Genomic DNA, 25,000 nt, shown 5'->3' on the forward strand with positions numbered 1-25,000 from the left:
TATACATTTTTTATCTTTAAGTTATGAGTTATCTTTAAAAAAAACCAAAAGCTTAGAAATGTAAATTTTAATATTATTAAATGTTAATACTGTAATTGTACTGTCTTAAATTATACTGTAGTTTTTTGGCTTACAAACCATAACAAATATGGAATAAGTTTAGTACATTTTTGTAAAACATTAATATCATCATCATCATCATCATCATCATCATCATCATCATCAACAATATTATTATTAAATAATAATAATAATAATAATAATAGTAATATTAATAATAGTAATAATAATATATTTTGTATAGTAATAATAGTTATTATTATAGTTTAATAATTTGAAAGCAAAGAAATATTTATTTTTTATTATAGTTATTTTATTTAAATATTATTATGTAATGAATGAATTAATAAATCGGTCAACAAATGACTTGCATAACACATAATATATATAAATAACACATGCGTATATCTTTAACAATTCACATGAGTACAACTTTTAATTCCGAGGTAATGTTTTTCTCAGAGATTCAGTGTATTAATTTGTTGTTTACTCCCTAACCAGCCATGCAATAACCCACCGATTCAAGAATGAATGAGTAAAGAGATGTCAACCTGATATAGACGATCAGCAGGAGCTCACTCATTTTGCCTTTGTTCTTTGCTCCTCTCTCTCTCTCTCTCTTTCTCAGTCCCCCCTGTCAGCGTAAGTCAGTGATGTCATCATTATGATGTGTGCTCTGTCTGTCTCTCCAGAGGCCGCTGAGTTCAGTGTGTTTTGTCTGTACGTTTGGCTCATTCAGACGTCCTCTATAAATCTGCTGCTCCAGACAGTCAGACTAAACACATTAGAGGCTGAATGTTAAAATGTCAGATAATGAGGGAGGATTGGGGTCCGGACGGCTGAGAGCCCCCCTGCTGGAGCTAAATATTCACCCTTCATGCAGGACGTCAGACCAGCTGATGATGTCACGCAGCACTCGCTGACCTCATCGGGGACTGTGTGTGAGTCTGTGTAGAGTGTGACAGCCTGCTGAGCAGCACTTAAACAGGGAATTAAATGACGTCTGCTGGACAGAGGCTGACCAGGGGTTCATTACGGCTGATATTGAGCTGATATTGTTTTGAAAAGGCCTTAATATTGCTGAAGCAAAAGTCAGACTGTAGATTGTATTGGTTTTGATTTGGTTTGGTGTTAGATTAGATTATTGATTTTTCTTTTCGATGTTTCACTATCCAAGCTCCGCCCACCACAGGTCTTCTGCTCATCTCTTAGCTCCGCCTTTATCTGCTTTTGCTCTGTTCAGAATTAAGCATCAGTTGTTAAAGGGCCATGAAACCCCCTCGTTTCAGCAGGGTGTTTTCACACCTCCACTTTGGAAAAAGTCAGAAAAGTGGGGGTGTCCAGCTCTGTTTAGGGGGGAGTGTCGGAGGAACTAAAGTGGGATGGTGTGGGAGTGTCTATTTGGGCACGCGCGAGTTTCAGTCAAAATACACACACAGGAGAAAGAGATGGTGTTTTACCTACACGGACATCTGTAGTCGAATTATTTGCCAAATTATTAAATGGTGGACTTTAACTGCAGTTTGGCTCTTTCATTCAGGGAATTCATTCATGCCCCTCGCGACAAACGCGATATTTGATTCGAGGATCTGCTCTAAGCGTGTATTTTTCATGCAATGTTTGATACCGCATGGCGAATGACAGAAAAAAAACTCCGCATTTCCCGGAAACTTAGACGCACACGGCAGGTAACGTCAGAAAGCCGCGTGTGTTATTCCGGTCACAAAATGCGGTGCTAACATGTTTGCCCTCAGTGCAATAGTTAACTTAATTCGAAACGAACAAACTGAATAAACAAAGAGCACTGGTCGCTCACTTACCAAATCTGTAGAGACAGGACAATCACCAGCAACTAGAGCCGCGTCTGAAGAGAAGACTACATCCGGAATCCGGATCTCAGCGTTTGCAGATGAGAACAGCTCTCAGGTAAACAATAATCCCCCTTAGACACGTAAGTTATTGTTGTCGCGCGTCGCGTACACTGTTAATCCACACGTGAGTCTGAGCTCTCACAGAGAGAAAATGAAAACGAAACTTAACTGCAGCAAAATTTAAAAGCAACACTTCACGCTTGTTTTGCCAACACTACGTGGCGTCTCTGTGGTGTAAAGACGGTGACACTAATGAATATTAATGAAGTTGCACAATAGAGCGCGCTGATTGGTTTGAACCAAGGCTTACTCATGCATTAATGCATCACACTGTAAGACGTAATAAGGCACACTCTGGCACAGACGCCCAGTCTGCACGCTGGAATACACGCTATTATGTCATGACCGTGACGCAGCTTCAAAAATTCGTTTCAAACAGGAAGTACGAATTTGCTTGAAATAACGCAAAAACAACCAATTTACACTTTTTAGTGAAATATAGGTGTCCTAATAGTGTTTTTAGCAGTGTGGGACACATATACGACTGTCAATAGCTCAAAAAATGTGTTTTGGTGTTTCGTGACCCTTTAAAGAGTGCTGTCTGGGTCCATGTGACATCATACGGGTATACTCTTGACTATTAATGATACTACTACTACTAGTACTACTAATAGAAACTACAAACAGTAATAATCTTTTTAAAATATAGACATTTGAAAATTAGTTTTTGTTTTTGCACATTAAGTGTCAATTTACTTTTAAATTAAACACAATACATTAAAACATAATTAAAATAATAATATTATGATTAATAATAATAATATTAATAGTAACAACAACAATTATAACTATATTAATTATAACAACAGCAACAATTGTAGTAATAATAATAATAATAGTAGTAGTAGTAGTAGTAGTGGTAGTAGTAGTAGTAGTAGTAGTAATAATTGAAATAAAGTAAGCATATAAAAATAGACAATTATTATTTAAAAAAAAAATCTTTGTCTATTTCATTTTAAATTAAACACAATAAATTTAAATACATGTAGTATTAATGATAATAATTTTAATAATTATAACAATAATAATGATGATAATGAACCGTAGCTAACATTTTAAAATGTAGACATTTATTATTTTAAAATAAACAAATAAACAAATAAATAAAAACATATATATGTTTTGTGTTCCATCTTTCTTGTAAATTTTCTTTTAATTTTTTAATTTATTTATTAATTAAACCAACAATAACAGTAATGGTAATAATAATAATGATGGTAATATTAATTAACATTTAAAAATAATAAAAAAATGTAAAACATTTATTATTTTAAAATAAAGTTTTAAATAAATCTATAAAAATAAATAAATAAATAAAGATTTAGTTTTGCACCTTTCGTGTCAATTTCCTTTTAAATACAAATGAATACAACAATAATAATGCTAATAATTATAATAATAACACTAATAATAATATTAAACTTTCAAAACATTTATTATTTTGAAATAAATAGTTTTGAATAAATACATATGAATAAATAAATAAATTAATTAATAAAGATTTAGTTTTGCACATTTCGTGTCAATTCCCTTCTTAAATATAAATGAATACAACAATAATAATAGTACTAGTAATTATAATAACAACACTAATAACAACACTAATAATAATAATAATAATAATAGTAATAATAATAATAATAATAATAATAATAATAATAATAATAATGACAATGACAACAACCTGTCTAAGAGGAAGCATGAACTGCTCTAAACTGCAAAGAAACACAGGCCTGTTGAAGAGCTTGTGATTTTCGATTTGTCCAGAGAATCGCTCAGTCTCTGCGGTCTCTGGAGGGGAAGGAGAGGACGTTCACTTTTTCTCCTCATTACCCAGAGCCACTGAAATGACATCACTTCCCTTCAAGAGCGTCTGACTGGAGATGCTGTAATGTCTCCTGCTGACTTTACTAGACTGAGATGCCGGACATCAGGACACACAGCAAATAGAGTCACATTAGCTAGAAGGAGAGAAATATTAATATTATTATCAGTTCATATCAATAAACAGTATTATTCATTAGAATTATGGATGTTTATGAGTCTGATCAACAAAATAAAATATTTATTTCAAAATAATAGTTCTTAATTAATTTAAATGTGTACTATTTTCATTATTATTGCTTATTTATTTTTTTAATTTATGTTTTTATTTATTTATTGATTAATTTAAAAGGAAATTGACACTAAATTTGCAAAAATTATTTATTTTTAATAAAAGTCTAAATGTTAATTATATAATAATATTTTTTTTATTAATAAAAGTTTTAATAAAAATAATATAATTTAAAAAAATTATTATTATTATTTATTTGTTATCATTATTATTTTTTATTATTATTTTTATTGTTTATTAACAACAAAATAAAACAACAACAATAATAATAATACACCTTCTGTAATGCTGAACTGTTTATGCCTCCTCAGGTCCTCATTGTAAATGAGAGTTGGTCCTCAATTGACTTACCTGGTTAAATAAAGGTTATTATTATTCATCCAGACACTTTGAGCTGCTCTTCTTCCGCTCTTCCTCCGCTGTTGAATGTCAGAATGCATGCGATGTGTCTGTGTGAGATACAGAGAGCCATCTGTGCAGGACTAACACAACAATTTACCCTCATTATTCCCCCTCAGACGGAGGCAAAGCAGGTCAAACCCAGAAATGTCAAGCACTACAGAAACACCTTCTGCTACAACTGTGGATTTGCATGATAGACACTGCAACATCACTGTTTCACTATAGTTGCCTTTTGTTTTTGCATGTGTGTGCGTTTGTATGTTCACTCGTTGGTTGTTTGTTTTTCATTTGTTCATTCGTTGGTTGGTTTGTACATTTGTTAGTTAGCTAGTTTGTTCATTCATTCATTTGTTTGTTCTTTCATTCGTTATTTAGTTTTTTTTGTTTGTTTATTTGTTCATTCGTTTGTTAGCTAGTTAGTTCATCAGTCTTTTAGTTTGTTCATAGGTTTGTCCGTTCACTAGTTGGCATGTTTGTTCATTCATTCATTCGTTCGTTGCTTTATTAAGTCAATAGTTTGTTTGTCAGTTTGTTTGTTCATTCGTTTATTTGTTTGTTCGTTCATTAGCTAGTTAGTCATTTAGTTTGTTAGTCAAATCATTTGTTCGTTAGATTGTTTGCTTATTCGTTCATTGTTAGTCTCAATTCGTTTCTTTATTGATTTGTTTGTTTGTTCATTAATTAGTTTGTTAGTTTATTCCTTAATTCCTGTGTTCGTTCGTTAGTTTGTTTGTTTATTCATTAATTCGTTTGATAGTTTGTTCGTTAGTCGGTTAGTTTGTTCCTAAATTCGTTTGCTCATTAGTTAGTTTGTTTGTTCATTTTTTGTTAGTGTGTTCGTTAGTCAGTTAGTTTGTTCCTTAATTCGTTTGTTTGTTTGTTAATTAATTAGTTTGATAGTTTGATCGTACATTCGTTTGTTAGTCAGTTTGTTCATTAGTTAGTTTGTTCGTTAGTCAGTTTGTTTGTTCCTTAATTCATTTTTGTTAGTTAATTAGTTTGTTTGTTCATTTATTCGTTTGTTAGTTTGTTTGTTTGTCAGTTTGTTCTTTCCTTAATTAATTTGTTTGTTAGTTAATTTGTTTGCTTGTTTGTTCGTTCATTCGTTTGTTAGTTAGTTTGTTAGTCAGTATGTTTGTTCCTTAATTAATTAGTTTGTTAGTTAGTTAGTTTGTTTGTTCATTGATTCATTTATTTGTTAGTTCACTTGTTAGTCACTTAGTTTGTTTCTTAATTTGTTTGTTTGTTATTTTGTTTGGCAGTCATTTGTTTGTTAGTTTGTTTGTTAGTCAGTTAGTTTGTTCCTAATTCGTTTGTTCATTAGTTAATTTTGTTTGTTCGTTCATTCATTCATTTGTTTGTTAGTTTCTTTGTTAGTAAGTTTGTTTATTACTTTGTTTGTTCGTTAGAGTTTGTTCATTTGTTCATTCATTTATTTGTTTGTTAGCTTGTTCATTCGTTTGTTCATTCATTAGTTAGTTACTTAGTTTGTTGGTTAGATTATTAGTTATTTCGTTTATTAATTATTTTTTTATATAGTTAGTTAGTTAGTTAGTTAGTTAGTTAGTTAGTTAGTTAGTTAGTTAGTTAGTTAGTTAGTTAGTTAGTTGGTTGGTTGGTTGGTTGGTTGGTTGGTTGGTTGGTTGGTTCATTTGTTCTTTAGTTACTAAGTTTGATTGATCTTTTTTTTCTCGTTAGTTTGTTTTTTTACTTTTTAAATATAATAAATACATTTATAATATATATTGATTATAATATATACTGATTAAAGGTATTTGTTTTTTTGTTGTTGTTTTTTTTAACATCCATAATGTGAAAAACACATACTATAGAAGTCAATGGTTACAGGTTTTCAACATTCTTTAAAATATCTTCTTTTGTGTTTGTGAAAAGAGTAAAAGAAACTTTACAAAAGTTAAACAAGAGTAAATGATAACAATTTATTTTGTCAAACTTTATTTTAAGGGACAATTCTTGCTATTAATAAACCATTAAATGACTTTAGTCTCAAACTCCTCGTTTCTTTCGTTTTAATAGTTATTAAGGTAGTAGTTGGGTATTAGGCAGAATTAGGATTATGCAGAATAAGATCATAAACAGCCAATATATTAATAAATGTCAGGTAATGAGGTAGTGTATTATATAATAATTTTATATGCAATCAATTAATTTATGCATGCATACATTTAACAGCATATCTTTTATAAAACGCATCACGCGTCTTATCAATCCGGAAATCACACAATGTAGCCTAATTTTATAGAACCACCAAAATCATAGCCCAAAAAAATCATAAATATTTAATAGATCACCCATTGTGTTGTCTGTTTGAAGATTTGTGGTTCTTAATTTCATGTTTTTATGCTCCTGCAGACTGTTTTATGTTCCTGCGACCGGCACCGTTTACCTGATGAAAGTATCATTCGTCATCTTTATATCCCGGTTTCTAAAAATAACCTTGAATGTTTTCTTTTTGCCGGACTGAGTTTGTGTGTGCGTCTCTAAGCCGATGCGGCGGAGAGATCAAATAAATCCACCTGAGAGCCACTGCACACTCCATCGCCTTATTTATTACCGGCTTTTTCCACATCATCATATTTCACACTGTCACGTTATGGATTTTAATTTTATTTGGAGCGCTAAACGGCGGACAAACAGATGCGCTGGGAGATAGAAAGGTGGAAGGGAGAAGGGAAGCGCTTGAGCGATGTTGGCTTCCTCCGAATGTGACGAATTATGGCTGTGTAATAATAGCATAAGTCATAGAAGATACCGATCATCTTCTACCCTCTCTAGCTGTTTCTCAAGCCTGTGTGTTCACGTGCGCCGTATGTCTGATGTATATTGTTGTGTGTTTTGCAGATGGTATCAGTGTAACAGGTCTGCCTGTTTCCAGCCCGCTAAGGCAGGTCTTAAAGCCACGCGCTGAAAATAAACCAGCCACCACTGACGCCAGCAAGAGCGAGTACAATCACGTCAAGGTAAGAGCTAAGCAAACACCTACACACGCTAACATAGACACACATACATGTTTGTTTCACTATTTCAGTAAGGAGATTACATAGACTTTCATTGGTTTTATATAAGATTAATGATACTTTTAAATGGCATACCCGTAGCCCTGAACACAACCCGAAGTATCATTAGATACTAATAACATTTTTGGGCCGATTTATAAGCACTTTTAATTAGCGAGGACCAAGAAAATGTCTTCACTAGTTGGTCTTTTTGGTATCTTTCTGTATAAGTGAGGACATTTGGGCCCTATATAACAAGTTTAACTATACACAAGTATAACTAAACCTGTAAACACACATATATACGCAAACACAGACACACATAGATGTTTGTTTCACTATTTTAGTGAGGATATTACATAGACTTCCATTGATTTTATATTAGGCTAATGATACTTTCAAATGGCATACCCGTAGCCCTGAACACAACCCGAACTATCATAAGATACTAATAACATGTTCTGGCTGATTTATAAGCACTTTTAATTAGCGAAGACCAGGAAAATGTCTTCACTAGTTGGTATTTTTGATATCTCACTGTATAAGTGAGGACATTTAAGCGCTATATAGCAAGTATAACTAAATACAGGTATAGCTAAACCTGTAAACACACACACATACGCAAACACAGACACACATACATCTTTATTTGACTATTTTAGTGAGGATATTACATAGACATTGGTTTTATATCAGGTTAATACTTTCAAATGGCATACCCGTAGCCCTGAACACAACCCGAAGTATCATTAGATACTAATAACATGTTTTGGCCGATTTATAAGCACTTTTAATTAGTGAGAACCAGGAAAATGTCTTCATTCATTGATTTTATATCTAGTTAATAATATTTTTAATTTAAATATTTAAATTAAAGTTAGTTTAAATATTTTTTTAATTTTTAGTTGATGAGGACCAGGGAAATGACATATTATATTATATTATATTATATTATATTATATTATATTATATTATATTATATTATATTATATTATATTATATTATATTATTTTATATTATATTATATTATATTGTAATATATTATATTGTATTATATTATATTATACTATATTATATTATATTATACAATATTATATTATATTATATTATATTATATTATATTATATGATATTATATTATATTATATTATATTATATTATATTTTATTTTATTTTATTTTATTTTATTATATTCTATTATATATATTATAAAAAGCTCAGAAAGCACTTAAAAAATGACCATTGTTTTCTGGTGTATGCTGAAACTACACAGGAACAAATAAAATCGTGTAGACACAGTTTAATATCAACACAAAAGTATCTGTCTTTAGCTTTCCCTCTGACTTGAAATTTGTTAAACACTCATGCTACTGGCCTCGCTCCACCCCCACAGCTTTTAGCCCCACCCACACTCATCACCACTACCTAGCCAACTAATCACAGGTTACTCTCTGCATTGTTGCAATGTGTAATTGCATTTTTTGAGAGGTGCATATCAAGGTCCAGCAAAGGGTCCTAATGCATGCACTTGATGCAAAACTATAAACTCTTACTGGTTTGTATGCCTGTGCATGGTGATCAATTTTTTGGGGGGCATCTGGTGATGGAAGCTTGTGTGTCTCTGTCCGCGGTGCTGAATATGTGAGGGTCATGGGATGATTTTGCTGAAGTGTGTGTGTCTCTGTCCGTGGTGCTGAATATGTGAGGGTCATGGGATGATTTTGCTGAAGTGCGTTTACCTGTCCATGGTGCTGAAGTGTGTGGTACTTTTGCTGAAGTGTGTGGTACTTTTGCTGAAGTGTGTGTGTGTGTGTGTGTGTGTGTGTGTGTGTGTGTGTGCGTGTGTGCGCGTGTTTGTGTCTCTGTCCATAGTGCTGAAGTTGTTTTGTCTGTCTCTGATTATACTTTGCTGAAGTTTGTGTCTCTTATGTCCATGTTTTCTGTGCGTGGTGCACATATTTGAAGCAACACATTTTATTTTCTTATCTCAATTCTATTTTGGCTTTGTTGTTTTTAAATTAAAACTTTTATTTGATCCAGTATTAACTGATTTAAATAAATAAATTGCTTAAGGTTTTTAGTTGAGTTTTATTGGCGTTTTTAATTAGCTTGAGTTTCAGGGGAAATTATCCAAAGAGCATTATAAGATTTGTTTACTTGACAAGGAAACTGGCCAACATACATATGGTAATAAGTCTGTTTTTTTTGTTTTTTAGTATTATATGTTTTTGTTAGGAGGAATGATATTCATGCTTAAAATACAGAACAAGAGACTAAATAAACTTAATTCAATCAAACATTTTTTTTTCACCTATTAGTAAGCAATGTTCTTGCTCTAAGCATAAACCGGTTTCCAAATTAAAATGCTAATTTGAAAAGGCAAGACAGCTGTTTGTTGCTCAATTAAAATATATATTCTTATCATAAGCAAGGCAGCTATTCATTCATTCATTCATTCATTCATTCATTCATTCATTCATTCATTCATTCATTTTTGGTATTTGCTTTATTTTTTTGGATTAGAGTATTTACATTTTTATCACCATATTTCTTCATTTATTTATTTGTTTGCTTTGTTTGTTTTTTGTTAGTTTTTTTTTTTTTTACTTTATTTCTTTCTTTCTTAGATATTTAGTTTTATTTTGTCAGATTTTATTTTATTTTCATTCATTCATTTTCTTTTGGGCCTATTTCCTTATGCAGTTGATGCCCTTCCAGCTGCAAGTCATAACTGGAATTTTTTTATTTTATTTTATTTTTTATTTTTATTATTTTTAATTATTTGTATTTTTTATTTATTAATTTTATATTGCTCGTTATAATCCGTCAGATTGCTAATTGTAAGGATCAACTACAATTCTGCCACTGAACCGAACTACAAATCCCAGAAGTTAGTGCCTTAATCCAGACACTGACACACTGCTGAAACTGATATTCATTCATTACCTGGACTATACAGTATATACAGCACACTTTCACACACACTTTGCTGAGTCTTGTTCACTGTTAGCATTACCAAGCGTTTTTCTTGTCTTGCCTTCCTGTGTTCTTGTTTGTTTTGTTTTTTATGCTGTTTCCCCACTTGTCCCTACCATCTGTCTATTATTTTGATCACATTGTTTGGATTACCTTCACGCTCCAGTTTGTACTTGTCATGATCACTAGCAATCTAATCATTCTGTCACCATATGTACTACAAATCCTGTCATGCACTACATACACACACCTGTTCCAGGTCTTCTTTGGTTACACACATACAGCTGGGAGCTGTTCAAGGACTGATTACACAGATTATATATATACATCACACACACATTGCTGAGTCGTTAGCTGTCAAGTGAACATTAGGTGTTTTGTCTTGCCTTGTCTTGCCGTATACCAATCTTTACTTTGTTTGTCCTTTTATTTTTGTTCTTTACGTCCGGGTAGACCACTTGCCTGCTATTGACTAATCTTCTGGATTTGCCTGTATGTTACCGTTTGCCCCTAATTGTGATCACTGCCTGCCTGACCATTCTCTGTGTAATAAATCCTGCATTTGGATCCACAACTCCGTTGTCAGCATTTCCTTCCATGACAAAAGACTCAGCCAAGTCTGTGTGTGTGCTGTATATATAGTCTGTGTAATCAGTCCTTGAGCAGCTCCCAGCTGTGGGTGTGTAATCAAAGGAGAACTGAATCAGGTGTGTGTGTGAAGTGCATAATGGGATTTGTAGTGCATTTAAATGGGAGTGTTGTCCAATGGGAGTGTTGTGCAAGAGCAACACTGCGGGTAATCATAACAGTATTTTTGACCATTGCCTGCCTGACCACTCCCGGTTATTAAACTGCACGGGGATCCTCGTCCTGGTTGTCCCGATTAATACTAATAAATGATTGCTTGCTATAATGTGGCCCTGAAAGTAATTTATTTGCAAATTGCCTGGCGCTTTGTATATCAGGGCTTGCCACCGCAGAATGAATCGCCAACTATTCCAGCATATGTTTTAGGCAGCGAATGCCCTTCCAGCTGCAACTCAGTACTGGGAAACCTAAATTAACTAATTAATCAATCAGTAAAAATAAAGTTAATGAGATGTTTGTTTGTTTTTTAAATGCACAACAAGAGAAAAAATAAGCTTCAAATAGTTATTTCCCTGGCATAAACTAATTTCCAAATTAGAATGGTAATTTGAAAAGGCAAGAAGTCTACAAATTGCACATGAATTTAGCCAGCAATGTGCCGATCAAAACAACAAGAACAACAACAACCCAAAAAAAAAAAAAACTGCAATTTTTCAACACATGAGTAGCACTGGGACCTCCAGCCTCAGGATGGGCCCCCAGCGACCCTCTGTCCTCCAGCCACAAAATCACTGAGACTGACAATCCATCGGCCTCCATCCGTCCTGTCATCACTGCATAATTCAGTGGCGTTTCCGGCATAAAGAAGGAGTTCGGCGGGGCCAGAGAATACAGATGCATCCTGAACACAAACCAGACCAACAGGGAGACGCTTGAGAAGTAATGAGAGGAGAAACAGTGTTGAGTGACAGGATGAATGTTTGAATCATGACAAGCTGAAGGGAATCACTTCTGCTGCCTCACAGGAAGTGTCTTCACTCACTTGCCCTTTCATAACCCTATCTGCACTGTCCACTAGCAAACAGAGAAACGTGCTGCATCACAATTTGAATACTATTTGTTCGAAATAACATTCTAAAAAAGAATTAGTGTGCATTTATATTGATTACGTTTTCTTGAGTTACCTGGATAATGTGCTATTTTGACCTGAAAATCATAACGTTTGACCAAAAGTTTGTTGCTGAATGAATTTATATATACTTTCGGTAAGCATTGCACCCAACAGTTTATTCATGCTTCCGTGCATTCATGTATGTGATTGTGCATTTGTGTGTGCGTGCTTACATTCGTACGTTCATTCTGGCGTTCGTACGTGGGTTCGTATGTTCGTTCGTTCGTTCGTTCGTCTGTGCGTTCATTTGTGCATGCATTTGTTTTTTCGTTCGTGCTTTTGTGCATTCGTTTGTGCGTGCGTTTGTTCATGCATTCATTTGTGCGTGCATTTGTTCGTGCGTTTGTGCTTTTGTGCATTCATTTGTGCGTGCGTTTGTTCGTTCGTGATTTTGTTCGTTCGTACGCTCATGCGTGCATAAATTTGTGAGTGCATTTGTTCGTTTGTGCGTTCGTGTGTGCGTTCATGCGTGCGTTCGTGTGTGCGTGCGTTTGTACGTGCATGCATTTGTGGGTTTGTACGTTCATTCGTGCATTCGTTCGTTCATGCGTTTATTCTTGCGTGCATTCGTTTGTACGTTTGTTCGTGCTTTTGTGCGTTTGTTAATCCTTTCGTACGAGCGTACGTTCATTCGTTTGTGCATTCTATCATGCGTGCATTTGTGTTCATTCGTTCTTTTGTGCGTTTGTGCATTTATTCGTGCGTGCATTAGTTTGTTCCTCCGTGCGTTTGTTCGTTTGTTTGTTTGAACGAGAAAAAAAAAGGAAAAACCGGTGCCTTATAAAATGTAAAATACTTTACTCTGGATATGTGCCGTTGCAAGTTTCAGATGACAAATCCACTTGAGGGCGCTGTCTACATTTTTACGAATCAAAAATGCATTGCTTGAGGTAGGTTTTGTGGTTCGTTTTAGATACACACACCCTTTTTTACACGCTTGTTATACAGACTAGCTAGCAAACCACTGACTTAAACCTTTCCCTAAACCCAACCAATAGTGCTTTCTAAAGCAAAAGTAAAAATAAATGCATTGCGACCACATAGTTTTACCTTAAATATGCATGGATTTGATCTTTTTTGTTGAAATGTCCTTCACCATGCTCGAACTGTGCAAAGTAAAAAGTGAGCTACCAAGCAAAAGAGTTCATATGAAGACGGTTAGGACAACTTATTTTTATACAGCTCATAGACACCGTTAAGTTGTTTTGAGATATCTGTTTGTTATTGTGCAAAAAACTGCATAAAAAAATCCTGTATTCAATTGAAATATCAATAAGCATCATACTGCCCTCTAGTGTTCATTTTACCTCGAAACTTCAGTCAAATGTTTGTTTTAGTACGTTTTTGCAGTTTCACAAAAAAATGTAGGCTGAAGCACGTATTTCCAATGAGTCTGTGTGGCATGTTTTTATTATAGCCACACAGGGTGTTGCATCCACTAAAAGAGCTGCTGGATCCAATTCCAGAGGTGCCAAATCTGGGTTTGCTGTGTTTCAGCACAAACAGAAAAGTTTACAACCTTCCTCTTGGAAAGACTTGTTTGATTCACCTGCATAACTCATAGTTTTATCCTCTCAGTTTTACTATCAAAACATGCATCGGTCTGCGGAGAGATACAAAGACTGCTAAGCGCTCTTGCCGAGGGCTGTTTCTTTAAGGACGAGCAGCAGGGATTCACTGGATTTATCAACTGTTGAACTGAAAGTCAGTAGCTCTGTTTGTATGCACATTTTGGGATATTGCATATAAAAGTTATTAATGGAGGCTCAGTGGTTAGCACTGCTACCTCACAGTAAGAAGGTCGCTGGTTCGAGTCCCGCCTGGGTCAGTTGGCATTTCTGTATTGAGTTTGCTATAGGTGAATTGAATAAACTAAATCGGCTATAGTGTATGAGTGTGGGAATGTGAGAGTGTATGGGTGTTTCCTAGCACTGGGTTACTGCTGGAAGAGCCTCCGCTGCTAAAACATATGTTGGATTAGTTGGCGGTTCATTCAGCTGTTGCGACCCCTGATAAACAAACCGAAGAAAAAATAAATGAATGAATGAAAATTCTTAATGGAAAGCCTGAGATCCACCTAACACAGGGGTAGGCAACCCAAAATGTTGAAAGAGCCATATTGGACAAAAAAAAAAATATGTCTGGAGCCGCAAAAAATGTAAAGCCTTATATAAGCCTTATAATGAAGGAAACACATGCTGTATGTACAGTATCTATAGTAGCTATATTAGCCTACTATAAAAATGACTAAGTTGGCTACAAATACATAACAAGCCTTCATGATTAAATAGCCACTGAAATCAGGTGGTTGGTGTTTATTTTGTTGTCATTTAAACACTTCAGCACAGCCTCTGGTCTTTCAGTGGTATAAATTTGATTATTTCTTCTTGCGGCCCATCAGAGTTCACATACAGTACCTGCATAAAAGCGCATTGAATATCGGTCACATCACAGGCAATTGAGTATGCTGGCACTGAATTAATGTCCTTGGTTTGCTGATCGGTGATGTTACCTGCCATTTTAATAGCCCTTTCCTTCACTGTCTTAACGGAGAGAGGTATATCTTTAATTTTTTTATTATCTTGGTTTTGTTTTTGAAGTCTGCAAATAGGTGTTCTAATATGTTGATGAATGACTCCTTCGTGAAGTCACCATCTGTGAACGGTTTTCCATGCTTTATTTTCTCCCGGTTTGTTTACAACAGCCACCTGCCTGGCATCCCGCCCTGCTGATAGAAACCTGTGTCGCAGGTTATGACGCCAATCTTCGTTGACAGAAATGTTGAAATTAAATATTAATTCTACACACTTTTACAGCACTTGAAAATGTTAAAAATGTTTGTCCTCCTATAGAAATCATATTAAAACAAAAATATATACTAACCTTCCCCATCTTTTTGAACATTTTTGAAAAAGCTCCAGGGAGCCACAAGGGCAGCGCTAAAGAGCCGCATGCGGCTCTAGAGCCGCGGGTTGCTGACCCCTGACCTAACAGAAAGTTCAATTATAATAAAAAAAAAAGTTATGGGTAAAAAAATCAGGATTGAAACATGTCTGAGACAGTCATATTTGACCAAAATTGTACAGTTTTCTTGCTGGGACTATTTATTTTTGGCTGTGGTATATTTCAGACTAATGGAATATTGTCCAGTAAGTAGAGTTTTTATGGAAGATTAAATGTACTGTAAAAAATACAGTGAAAAATAGTAAAATATGATGGAGTAAAACAAACGCTGGGATATGATATGATCTCATGACAGGTAATAAATAAAACAAAAATAATTAATGATTTCTTGTGCAGCCCGGTACCAATTAATTCGCAGCTCTGGCATTGAGGACCACTGCTCTAAAGCATAGTCAGATACTTTTAACTCATTCTGTAAACTTATTACAATATATAAGTTACAACATTAGTTGCAATAGATTTGCACATATTAGTGCAGATTATTTTCATACCGATATCAAACTGTGCTTGACTCCACATGAACTGAAACTTTCTAGATGCACACTCGAATTTCTGGTGTTAAAAAGTGTTACTGTCGTTGTCCTGCATGCTTTCTTCTCTATATATTTTCCTTGTGTTTTGTGGTGGAGGTGTTGAAAACAGCCCTGTTTCCTCATCCAGACGGTTGAAGAAGCATTTTAATAATTCGTGAGACGCCGCCGGAGGGAGCAGGAATCGATAACGCTGTGTTTTGAGTTGAGTTCAGTAGATTAATGAGTGTGTTTTTCTGGCAGTCTGGAAGCCGAGCGTCACGTATGACCCCTGACGTTACAGCACAACACACTCGCCACAGATCCTGCGGGCACACACTCTTAAATGAAGCCGTTTGCTTTCTGCACGCTCCGCTGCGCTCCTGAGCAGTCGTCGTCTGTTCACACACACACACATAAGTGTAGTGTATTTTGTTATTTAGCCTGGTGATTAGTTTGTTTACTTGTTTTAAGCATGTAAAGGAAATGAAAAGCAGTCGTTTCCCATCAGCGGCTGATATCCAGAGCTGCTTTATTGAAGACGAGCTCAAACGTTGAAGCAAATGATCTGCAGGGTTCGTGTAGTCTGACACCGCTGATCTGGCTATCCATCTTCACACACACACACGCACACGCACACACACACGCACACACACACACAGACATGATTTTTTGTTCTTGTCAAGTGTTTGTTGTGGCGAGAGGTTTGTTCAGTCACTTCTGGTGAAATCAGCCTGTAATCCAGAGCTGTGGATGGAGAATGTGTCTGTTCAGCATGATCATTCAAAAATCACTCCACCTTTCTTTCTTTCTTTCTTTCTTTCTTTCTTTCTTTCTTTCTTTCTTTCTTTCTTTCTTTCTTTCTTTCTTTCTTTCTTTCTTTCTTTCTTTCTTTCTTTCTTTCTTTCTTTCTTTCTTTCTTTCTTTTCCTTTTCTTTTTTTCTTTCCTTCACTTTAATTTCCTTTCCTTTGCTTTAATTTTCTGCTTTCCTTTTCTTTATTTCTTCCTTTCCTTTTGTTCCATGGTTTCCTTTCTACCTTACTTCTTTCCTTCTCTTCTTCCTTCCTTCTCATTTCTTTATTCTTTTCTTCCTTCATTTTTCGTCTGGTCTTGTTTGCTTTTTCTTTTACTTTTTTATTTTCTTTCCATGCTTAGTTTTATTAGTTCCTTCCTTCCTTGCTCCCATCTTTCCTTCCTTCTTTATCTTTTTTTCTTTTTTCACCTTTTTTTGTTTGGTTTTACTTCATTCCGTCCTTTCTTTCCATGTTCTGCTTTCTTAGTTCATTTCTTCCTTTTTTCCCTTTTCCCTTCTTTCTTTCTCCTTTCAATTTTCCTTCCTTCCTTCCTTCCTTCCTTCCTTCCTTCCTTCCTTCCTTCCTTCCTTCCTTCCTTCCTTCCTTCCTTCCTTACTCCCTCCCTTCCTTCTGTTCTGAAGACCAAACACATTAGTGATGTGAGGAGATATTTTCACCACACATTCCACATGTGAATCATGCGTCACCTGAAGCCTTTCCGATAGTTTATTTGTCTGTGTGTGTGTGTGTGTGTGTGTGTGTTTATGACAGTAGGTTTCTTCCTTCCTTCCTCCCTTCCTTCTTCTCCTTTTTTGTTTGCTTTTCTTTCTTCCTTTCCTTTCCATGTTTTCCTTCTTTATTTCTTATCCTTTTTGTTTGCTTTTTCCTCATTCATTACATCTTTCCTTTTCTTTATTTACATGTTTTGCTTCTTTCTTTCTTTCTTTCTTTCTTTCTTTCTTTCTTTCTTTCTTTCTTTCTTTCTTTCTTTCTTTCTTTCTTTCTTTCTTTCTTTACTTAATTCCTTCCTTCCTTTCTTCCTTCTCTTTTTCTTGTTAGCCTTTTCATTCCTTCCTCTCTTTCCCTAATTTCCATGGTTTGCTTTCTTCTATCCTTTTCTTTCCTTCCTTTTTTCCTTCCTTACATTTTTCTTTCCTTCATTCCTTCCTTCTTTCCTTTCTTTTTTTCTTCTCATTTTCTTGTTACCTTTTTTATTTCTTCATTTCCTTTATTTCCATGTTTTGTTCTTTTTTTCCTTCTTCCTTTCCTTCCTTCCTTCCTTTCTTCCTTCCTTCCATTCTTCCTTCCATTCTTCCTTCCATTCTACCTACCTTCCTTCCTTCCTTCCTTCCTTCCTACCTTTCTTCTTTTATTGTTATCTTTTCTTCATTCCTTCCTTTTCTTTCTTTCTGTTTTCCTTCCTTCCTTCCTTCCTTGCCATGGAGTAGTTCCTCTAGTAATAGTTCTTCATGCTCTTTTGTGCTCTACTAATATCACTTCTCACTGAATTGTAAAGCTCTGTTATTTTTTGTTCCACAACAGAAAGGGTTTTGATTTGTAATGGTATCAGAGTGCAAATAACATACACACACACACACACACACACACACACACACACACACACACACACACACACACACACACACACACACACACACACACACACACACACAAGGATGCACTGTGCTTCAACCCTCTATCAATAGCGCAGTAATAATCCATTTGTAGTGTGTGTGTGTGTGTGTGTGTGTGTGTGTGTGTGTTTCACTGCGGTTGGCTGCTAAAAGTGCTTACACAGTAGTCAGAGCTACAGAATAACTGCCATACATCATCTCACAGATGAGCTGCCAGGCACACACACACACACACACACACACACACACACACACACACACACACACACACACACACACACACACACACACACACACACACACACACACACAGCTGCTGATATGGATCTTCCATCTTTCTGGGTTTGTTCCTCTCGCTGTGTCTCCTCTCTCCACATGACTGGACTCTTCAGAGCGTTTATCTGTGTGCTGATGCCCCAGCTGCTCCTCTCAGTCAAACACACTCTCAGGGTCCATCACACTGAACTCAACCCAGTGCACGAGCTCATTCCCGAAGACAACCTAAAGCATTTGACTTCCTTCTTTACGAGGCTTGTGTTAGTAGTAGGTCTGAAGGATACTGAAAAAAAGATACTGCAATATTGGGGTTAAAATGTTTAGTCTAAAATGGCTTTGATAGACAGACATTGTTGACTGAAAACGTTTTTAGTTAGTGGCTTTGTCTCTGCTGGTGATATGTGAACAGTTATCTGTTAACTATCCTGACAAAAGTCTGTTGATTATTCAAGTTTTAGGAACAACAAGTAATAACTTGGCTTCTAGTTAATCATTTGGCATCAGAAGTGGCTTATATAAAAGGCAAAAGCCTCCAGATTACTCTTATTTTACCAAAATAAAACATGATCATGCCTTGATTTTTAATTATTTAATTAGGACAGTAAGGACTGACTTTGCTTAGACAAAAGTATTGTCACTTAACAGAAATAATGAACAGTATAGAATATAAAGTCATGCGGCAGAGGAGAAAGAATGGCTATTGTGTCTGACTCCCATGAGCTCCCATGGAGGACTGCATCCATACATCTCTGCAATGACTCAAATCACTTATTAGTAAAGTCATGTGGAATGCCAAAGAAAGCGTTCTTGCAGGACTCCCAGAGTTCATCAAGATTCTTTGGATTCATCTTCAATGCCCTCTCCATCATCTTACCCCAGACATGCTCAATAATGTTCATGTCTGGTGACTAGGCTGGCCAATCCTGGAGCAGCTTGGCCTTCTTTGTTTTCAGGAGCTTTGATGCGAAGGCTGAAGTATGAGAAGGAGCGCTATCTTGCTGAAGAGTTTGCCCTCTCCTGTGGTTTGTAATGTAATGGGCAGCACAAATGTCTTGATAGGCTGTTGATGTTGTTTTCCACATGTATCGCACGCCCCCATACTGAACCATGACTTTTCCTTCACCAAACTTGACTGGTTTCTGTGAGAATCTTGGGTCCATGATGGTTCCAGTAGGTCTTCAGTTGTATTTGTTAGGATTGGGATGCAGTTCAACAGATGATTCATCAGAAAAATCCACCTTCTGCCACTTTTCCAAATCAACAAGACTTTAAACTTATTAAACATGATTTAGGTGACTATTAAACTGCTAAACATTTAAACTGATAAAAGACAAAAAAAAGAAACCTAAATTGTGTGGCCAATATTAAATATTTATTATAATTAAATATTAATTATTATTTTTATTATTAAATAAACACACACATATATATCTGTATGTGTGAACTGTTTAATTTTTTGGGTGGTGAGGGGGTCTTGCCTTCCTTCTTTTTTTTTTGTCCTCAGCTGATCACATGCCTGCCTGATTAATAGAGGGACTAAGCTAAAAAGCAAACGAATGAATGATATTTAGCACAACACTCTTGCTCAATTTGCATGCAAGTAAAGAGTTGTCTAAAATTACTGCTTAGCAGAAAACAAACCATTTCATTCTGTCAGAAAGAAGATGGAAATGCTCAGGAAAAAAAACACTATATAACTTCTTTTAGTTTGTAAACCTGACCAGCGCTTCAAAGTGAATCTCAAGAGGACAAAAATAACAAATTGCTAAAAACATGCGCTGACATTTCTGTTTCAGCCAATCAGCAGACGGAAGGCTGTTTTAGACAGACGTTAAACCAAAACTAATAGCGACATGTCTTAAAATAAAGAGCGAAACTCCACCGAGACTCTGAGCGCACCATCTGCGTCGCCATGGAAACACTAGCAACACTGCACTGTCTGTGTGTGTGTGTGTGCGTGCGTGTGTTTAACATGTATATGCTTTATTTTGGACCTGCATGCATGCGTGTGTGTGTGTGTTAGAAAGTGCACACACAGTTGTGTATGTGTGTGTTTGTTCCAACTTTAAGTGCCTACAGTGGCACAAAGCGTGCAATGGTATCTTAGCAACTGGCGAGTGTGGCATTTTCATGGGTTTATACAGGGTGGCATCAGCAGGAACGACACACTCGCGCACTGTTACCTAGCTTTCGGAATGAAGACATGTTGAAGACCTCTAAATACTTATAATTACCAGACTAACCAAAACCTGCAGTGTCCTTTCTGTCATTAGAGTTGGTAGTGGTTAGGTCTCATGTTTACAGTGTGTCTTATTGATGTATTGTGTGAGTGGATGCGTTTGTGCATGTGTTCCGAGTGTCTGTGTGAGATTGTTTGTGTGTGTGGGGGCACCAGTGTTTTCTGAAGTCTCTCGTATCACTGCAAAGTCGATCATAAGTTGGAGAAATATGCAAAGAGAGCAGTGCAAGTCAAATGTTTCATGTTTCTCAATGTTTTTCATACTTAAAGTTATGAAACATTTTTTAAATGTATTTTTATCTTTCAAGTCATATTTAAAACGATATATATATGTAAATAATGAGACCAAAAATGGAGTTTTAGAGATACCCAGAATAAACCGTATTATATAACCACCTACAATACATCAGAGTCAGTGGCAAATTCCAGAAAAAGTGTCCGAGGTAAAATTGCTGTGGTAATTTCATAATTCCAAAATGACTGCTGACAGACTAGATTTCCCACCTCAAACCACTGAAACACATTTATAAACAGACAATATTAAAGCGAGTTTGGTCCTTAAACACAACAATCGCTCTAGGAAATGCTGAAATTAATTGCAAACTGGTTTTATTGTTATTATTTCTAAATAATATTAGAATATACAATACATATTTCTAAATAAATATTAATAAATAATATAAAATAAATAATATTTTGGATAAACTGTGTTCTAAAGTGTTCAAACGAAATGCAAATGCAGGACAACTTCTGACAAACTGGATTTTTACATCTCAAACCACTGAAACATTTATAAACAGACAATAGTAGTGTCTTTTTAGTGTATTACAGTATTAATAATAATAATAATAATAATAATAATAATAATAATAATAATAATAATAATAATAATAATATTAATAAAATATAATAAATAATTAACTTAATAAATACATAAATAACTTAATAAATAAATAACTTAACTAATTAATTAATTAATTGGTGTTGCAGTGGTGCAGTAGCTAGTGCTGTTGCCTCACAGCAAGAAGGTCACTGGTTTAATCCTCGGCTGCGTCTGTTGTTCTCCCTGCATTCGCGTGGGTTTCCTCCGGGTACTCCTGTTTTTCCCACAGTCCAAACACTTGTGGTACAGGTGAATTGGGTAGGCTAAATTGTCCGTAGTGTATGAGTGTAAGTGAGTGTGTATTGATGTTTCCTAGAGATTGGTTGTGCCTGGAAAGGCATCCGCTGTGTAATAAACACGCTGAATATGTTGGGGGTTCATTCCGCTGTGGTGACCCTGGATTAATAAAGGGACTGAATAAATGAATAAGTAAATAATAACAATGAATGAATGAATAAACAAATAAACAAATAAATAAATAAACAAATAAATAAATAAACAAAGAAACAAATAAATAAATAAATAAATAAATAAATAAATAAATAAATAAATAAATAAATAAATAAATAAATAAATATTTTATTTATTTATTAATAAATAAATATAAATAATATATTTTTAAATGGATAATTGTGACAGAAGACTGGAGTAATGATGCTGAAAATTCAACTTTAACCTTTTATTAATATATTTAAATAGAAAACAGAATTTCTTGGTAAAAAATCATAAATTTTAATAATGTTTCAATAAATAATATAAAAGAAAAATGTTGTATAAATATTATTAATTTATAAAAAAAAATCCGGCTTAGTCCTTTTATTAATCAGGGGTCGCCACAGCGGAATGAACTAGAAACTAATCCAGCATATGTTTTACACAGTGGGGGCCCTTCCAGCTGCAACCCAACACTGGGAAACATCCTTCAGACTCATACACTACAGCCAATTTAGCTTGCCCAATTCCATTATAGTGCATGTGTGAGAGAAACCGGAGCACCCGGAGGAAACCCACGCCAACACGGGACAACATGCAAACTCCACTGAAATGCCAACCAACGACCCTGCGACATTCTTACTGTGAGGCGAACAGGCTACCCACTGCGCCACTATGACACCTTGTATAAATTATAATAAATAATAAATTAGTAAATAAAATAAAATACATAAATAATAAATAATATTTTTTGATAAATTCTATTTTTTATATTTCTGGTCAGCTTAAGATATGTAAATACTTTTTAAATATATATATATTTTTTATTGGTAATATTAGTGCATTTCTAGATGATTTCAATTTTGTTTTCTAATTCTATAATAGACATTTTTAAATTATGTTTTAGATTTGTTAAATCCTGTACACATCACATGAGCTTCGGTCACTGGCCATGAGTGTGTGTGTCTGTGTCAGGGTTGCCTGATGCTCTAGAGACCTGCTTTTGCAGCTGAAAGGTCACTAGAGGCCAGTGCAGATAAACACATCTGATAAGCTGCTGTTATCAGCATATAACTACACACATGCACATCTCTTATCTCAAATAGACAGAGTGAAAAAACACTGAAACAAGTTTTAAAAAAACACATTCTTTGTGTGCTATTATTATATTCTGTCTCTTCCTCCAGAGCTGAAGGGTAACTGGTGTTTTACACCGACAGTGAGAAAGATGTGACAGACAGAGACTGACAGATCTTGCAGAACAGCACTAGATGCTTTACTATTAAGACACTTTTTTTCAGTACTTATAATTTACTGTTGATGACCTTGTTTTGTTTTCGTTTCTCTTTCATTTAGTTTTGTTTTTTAAGTATGTTTATTTTATTTTAATTGGTTATGTTTTTAATTAAAGTTTTATTTATGTTAGTTTTGTTTAGTTTTTAATATATATTTTATTTTATTTTATTAAAAAAATCTTCTGTTTTTAAAGTTTTATTTAATTATTTATTTTTAAATAACATTTTTGCCTTTTTTAGTTTTCAATTGATTTCATTCATTCATTTTCCTTTGGCTTAGTCCCTTTATTAATCAGGGGTCGTCACGGCGTAATGAACCGCCAACTATTCCAGCATATGTTTTATACAGCAGAAGCCCTCCAGCTGTAATCCAGTACTGGGAAATAATTACATTTTTATTTTATTTTATTTTTGTTACAGTTTGTTTAATTTTTTTAATATTTCAAATTTTTTTTGTTTTGTTTTATTTATTTTATTTTTTTTGTTTTTCTTTTGTTTTACATTTTGTTTTTGCAATTTTTGCTTTATTTCATGTAAAAATGTTTTGTTCAGGTTTTAAAGTTTAATTTTGTTTTGTTTTTAATACCATTTTTTGGTTTTAATCATTTTCTTTTCTTTTCATTTGTTTAGTTTTTATAATTTTTTTGTTTGTTTAATTAAATTTTTATTTTATTTTTAATTTGTTTTGTTTTATTTGTAATTGGATTTTTATTTTGTTTTGTTTAGTTTTTAACAAAAATATATAAATATATTATTATTATTATTATTATTTATTTGTTTATATATTTAATTTTATGTAATTTTATTGTGAAGAACCAATGTTTGTGCATTTATATGATTGGCATATAAGTTAACATTTTACAACATTTAGAATTTGTATAAAAATTTTCGAGCAGATTTGGTTACATTTCATTTGACTCAAAGGCCATATGAGTAGTTTTTACAATGTTTATCATTTTAAAATGTAGATTCAGTGACATCACAAACACTTAAAATAGCTTTGACTAGTCCTCTAGCCCCTTGTCTGCCCTCTGATACAGTCCGTTAACTCCTTAACTCCCTGTTTTATCTCAATTTAGTTCTGTTTCAATTCAGTGATGCTTTTATTAGCTTGGCTATTGGAGCATTACAGTATTGCTAAAGCCTTAAGGACTCTCTCTCTCTCTCTCTCTCTCTCTCTCTCTCTCTCTCTCTCTCTCTCTCTCTCTCTCTCTCTCCCTCTCTCTTTCTCTCTCTCTCTCTCTCTCTCTTTCTCTCTATGGTATTGGTGTGTGGATGTAAATGAAAATGTCAGAGATCTTTATGAAGTGTATTGGATTTCACATCTTCCACTTGTAAGCCATAAAACTCTGGGCTCTTAATAAGCGTTAGGACATGACTGAGGGTTAAATGAAGGCCCGCGTCTCATTGTTTTTGTCCTGGGTAATATTCCAGCGGTACAGCAGTGATATTACCGCCGTTTGAAGGCGCCCGACAGTCGGAGATGATTCCCACCTTCACCTTCAACATTCATCTGTTTCATTCAGACACTCTGCACAACCAGCTGTCTGACTGAGACTTACTGCATTCATTCACATGTACTGTATGCTATTTTTGGTTTATTCATTTGTTGATTTCTCTTCCTTTGTGAAGTTTATTATTGTATAAGTTTATTATTATTATTGCATGCTTTTACTCTTTCATTCATTTGTATATTCAATCCTGTTGTTTTTG

At 34.5% G+C, this 25,000-nt stretch overlaps 1 protein-coding gene across 3 annotated transcripts in view; it reads left to right on the forward strand.

Moving 5' to 3' along the window:
* trappc9 (trafficking protein particle complex subunit 9) overlaps nt 1–25,000 on the forward strand; it is a 308,149-nt gene that overhangs the window by 146,461 nt on the left and 136,688 nt on the right. For all 3 annotated transcript variants that reach the window (XM_073931376.1, XM_073931377.1, XM_073931378.1), the window contains one exon: nt 7,372–7,490. In XM_073931376.1, the coding sequence (XP_073787477.1) occupies nt 7,372–7,490 (119 nt within the window). The remainder of the gene's footprint in view (nt 1–7,371; nt 7,491–25,000) is intronic.

The sequence above is a fragment of the Danio rerio genome, chromosome 19 (genome assembly GCF_049306965.1).
Source record: "Danio rerio strain Tuebingen ecotype United States chromosome 19, GRCz12tu, whole genome shotgun sequence".
In the NCBI taxonomy this organism is placed as follows: domain Eukaryota; kingdom Metazoa; phylum Chordata; class Actinopteri; order Cypriniformes; family Danionidae; genus Danio; species Danio rerio.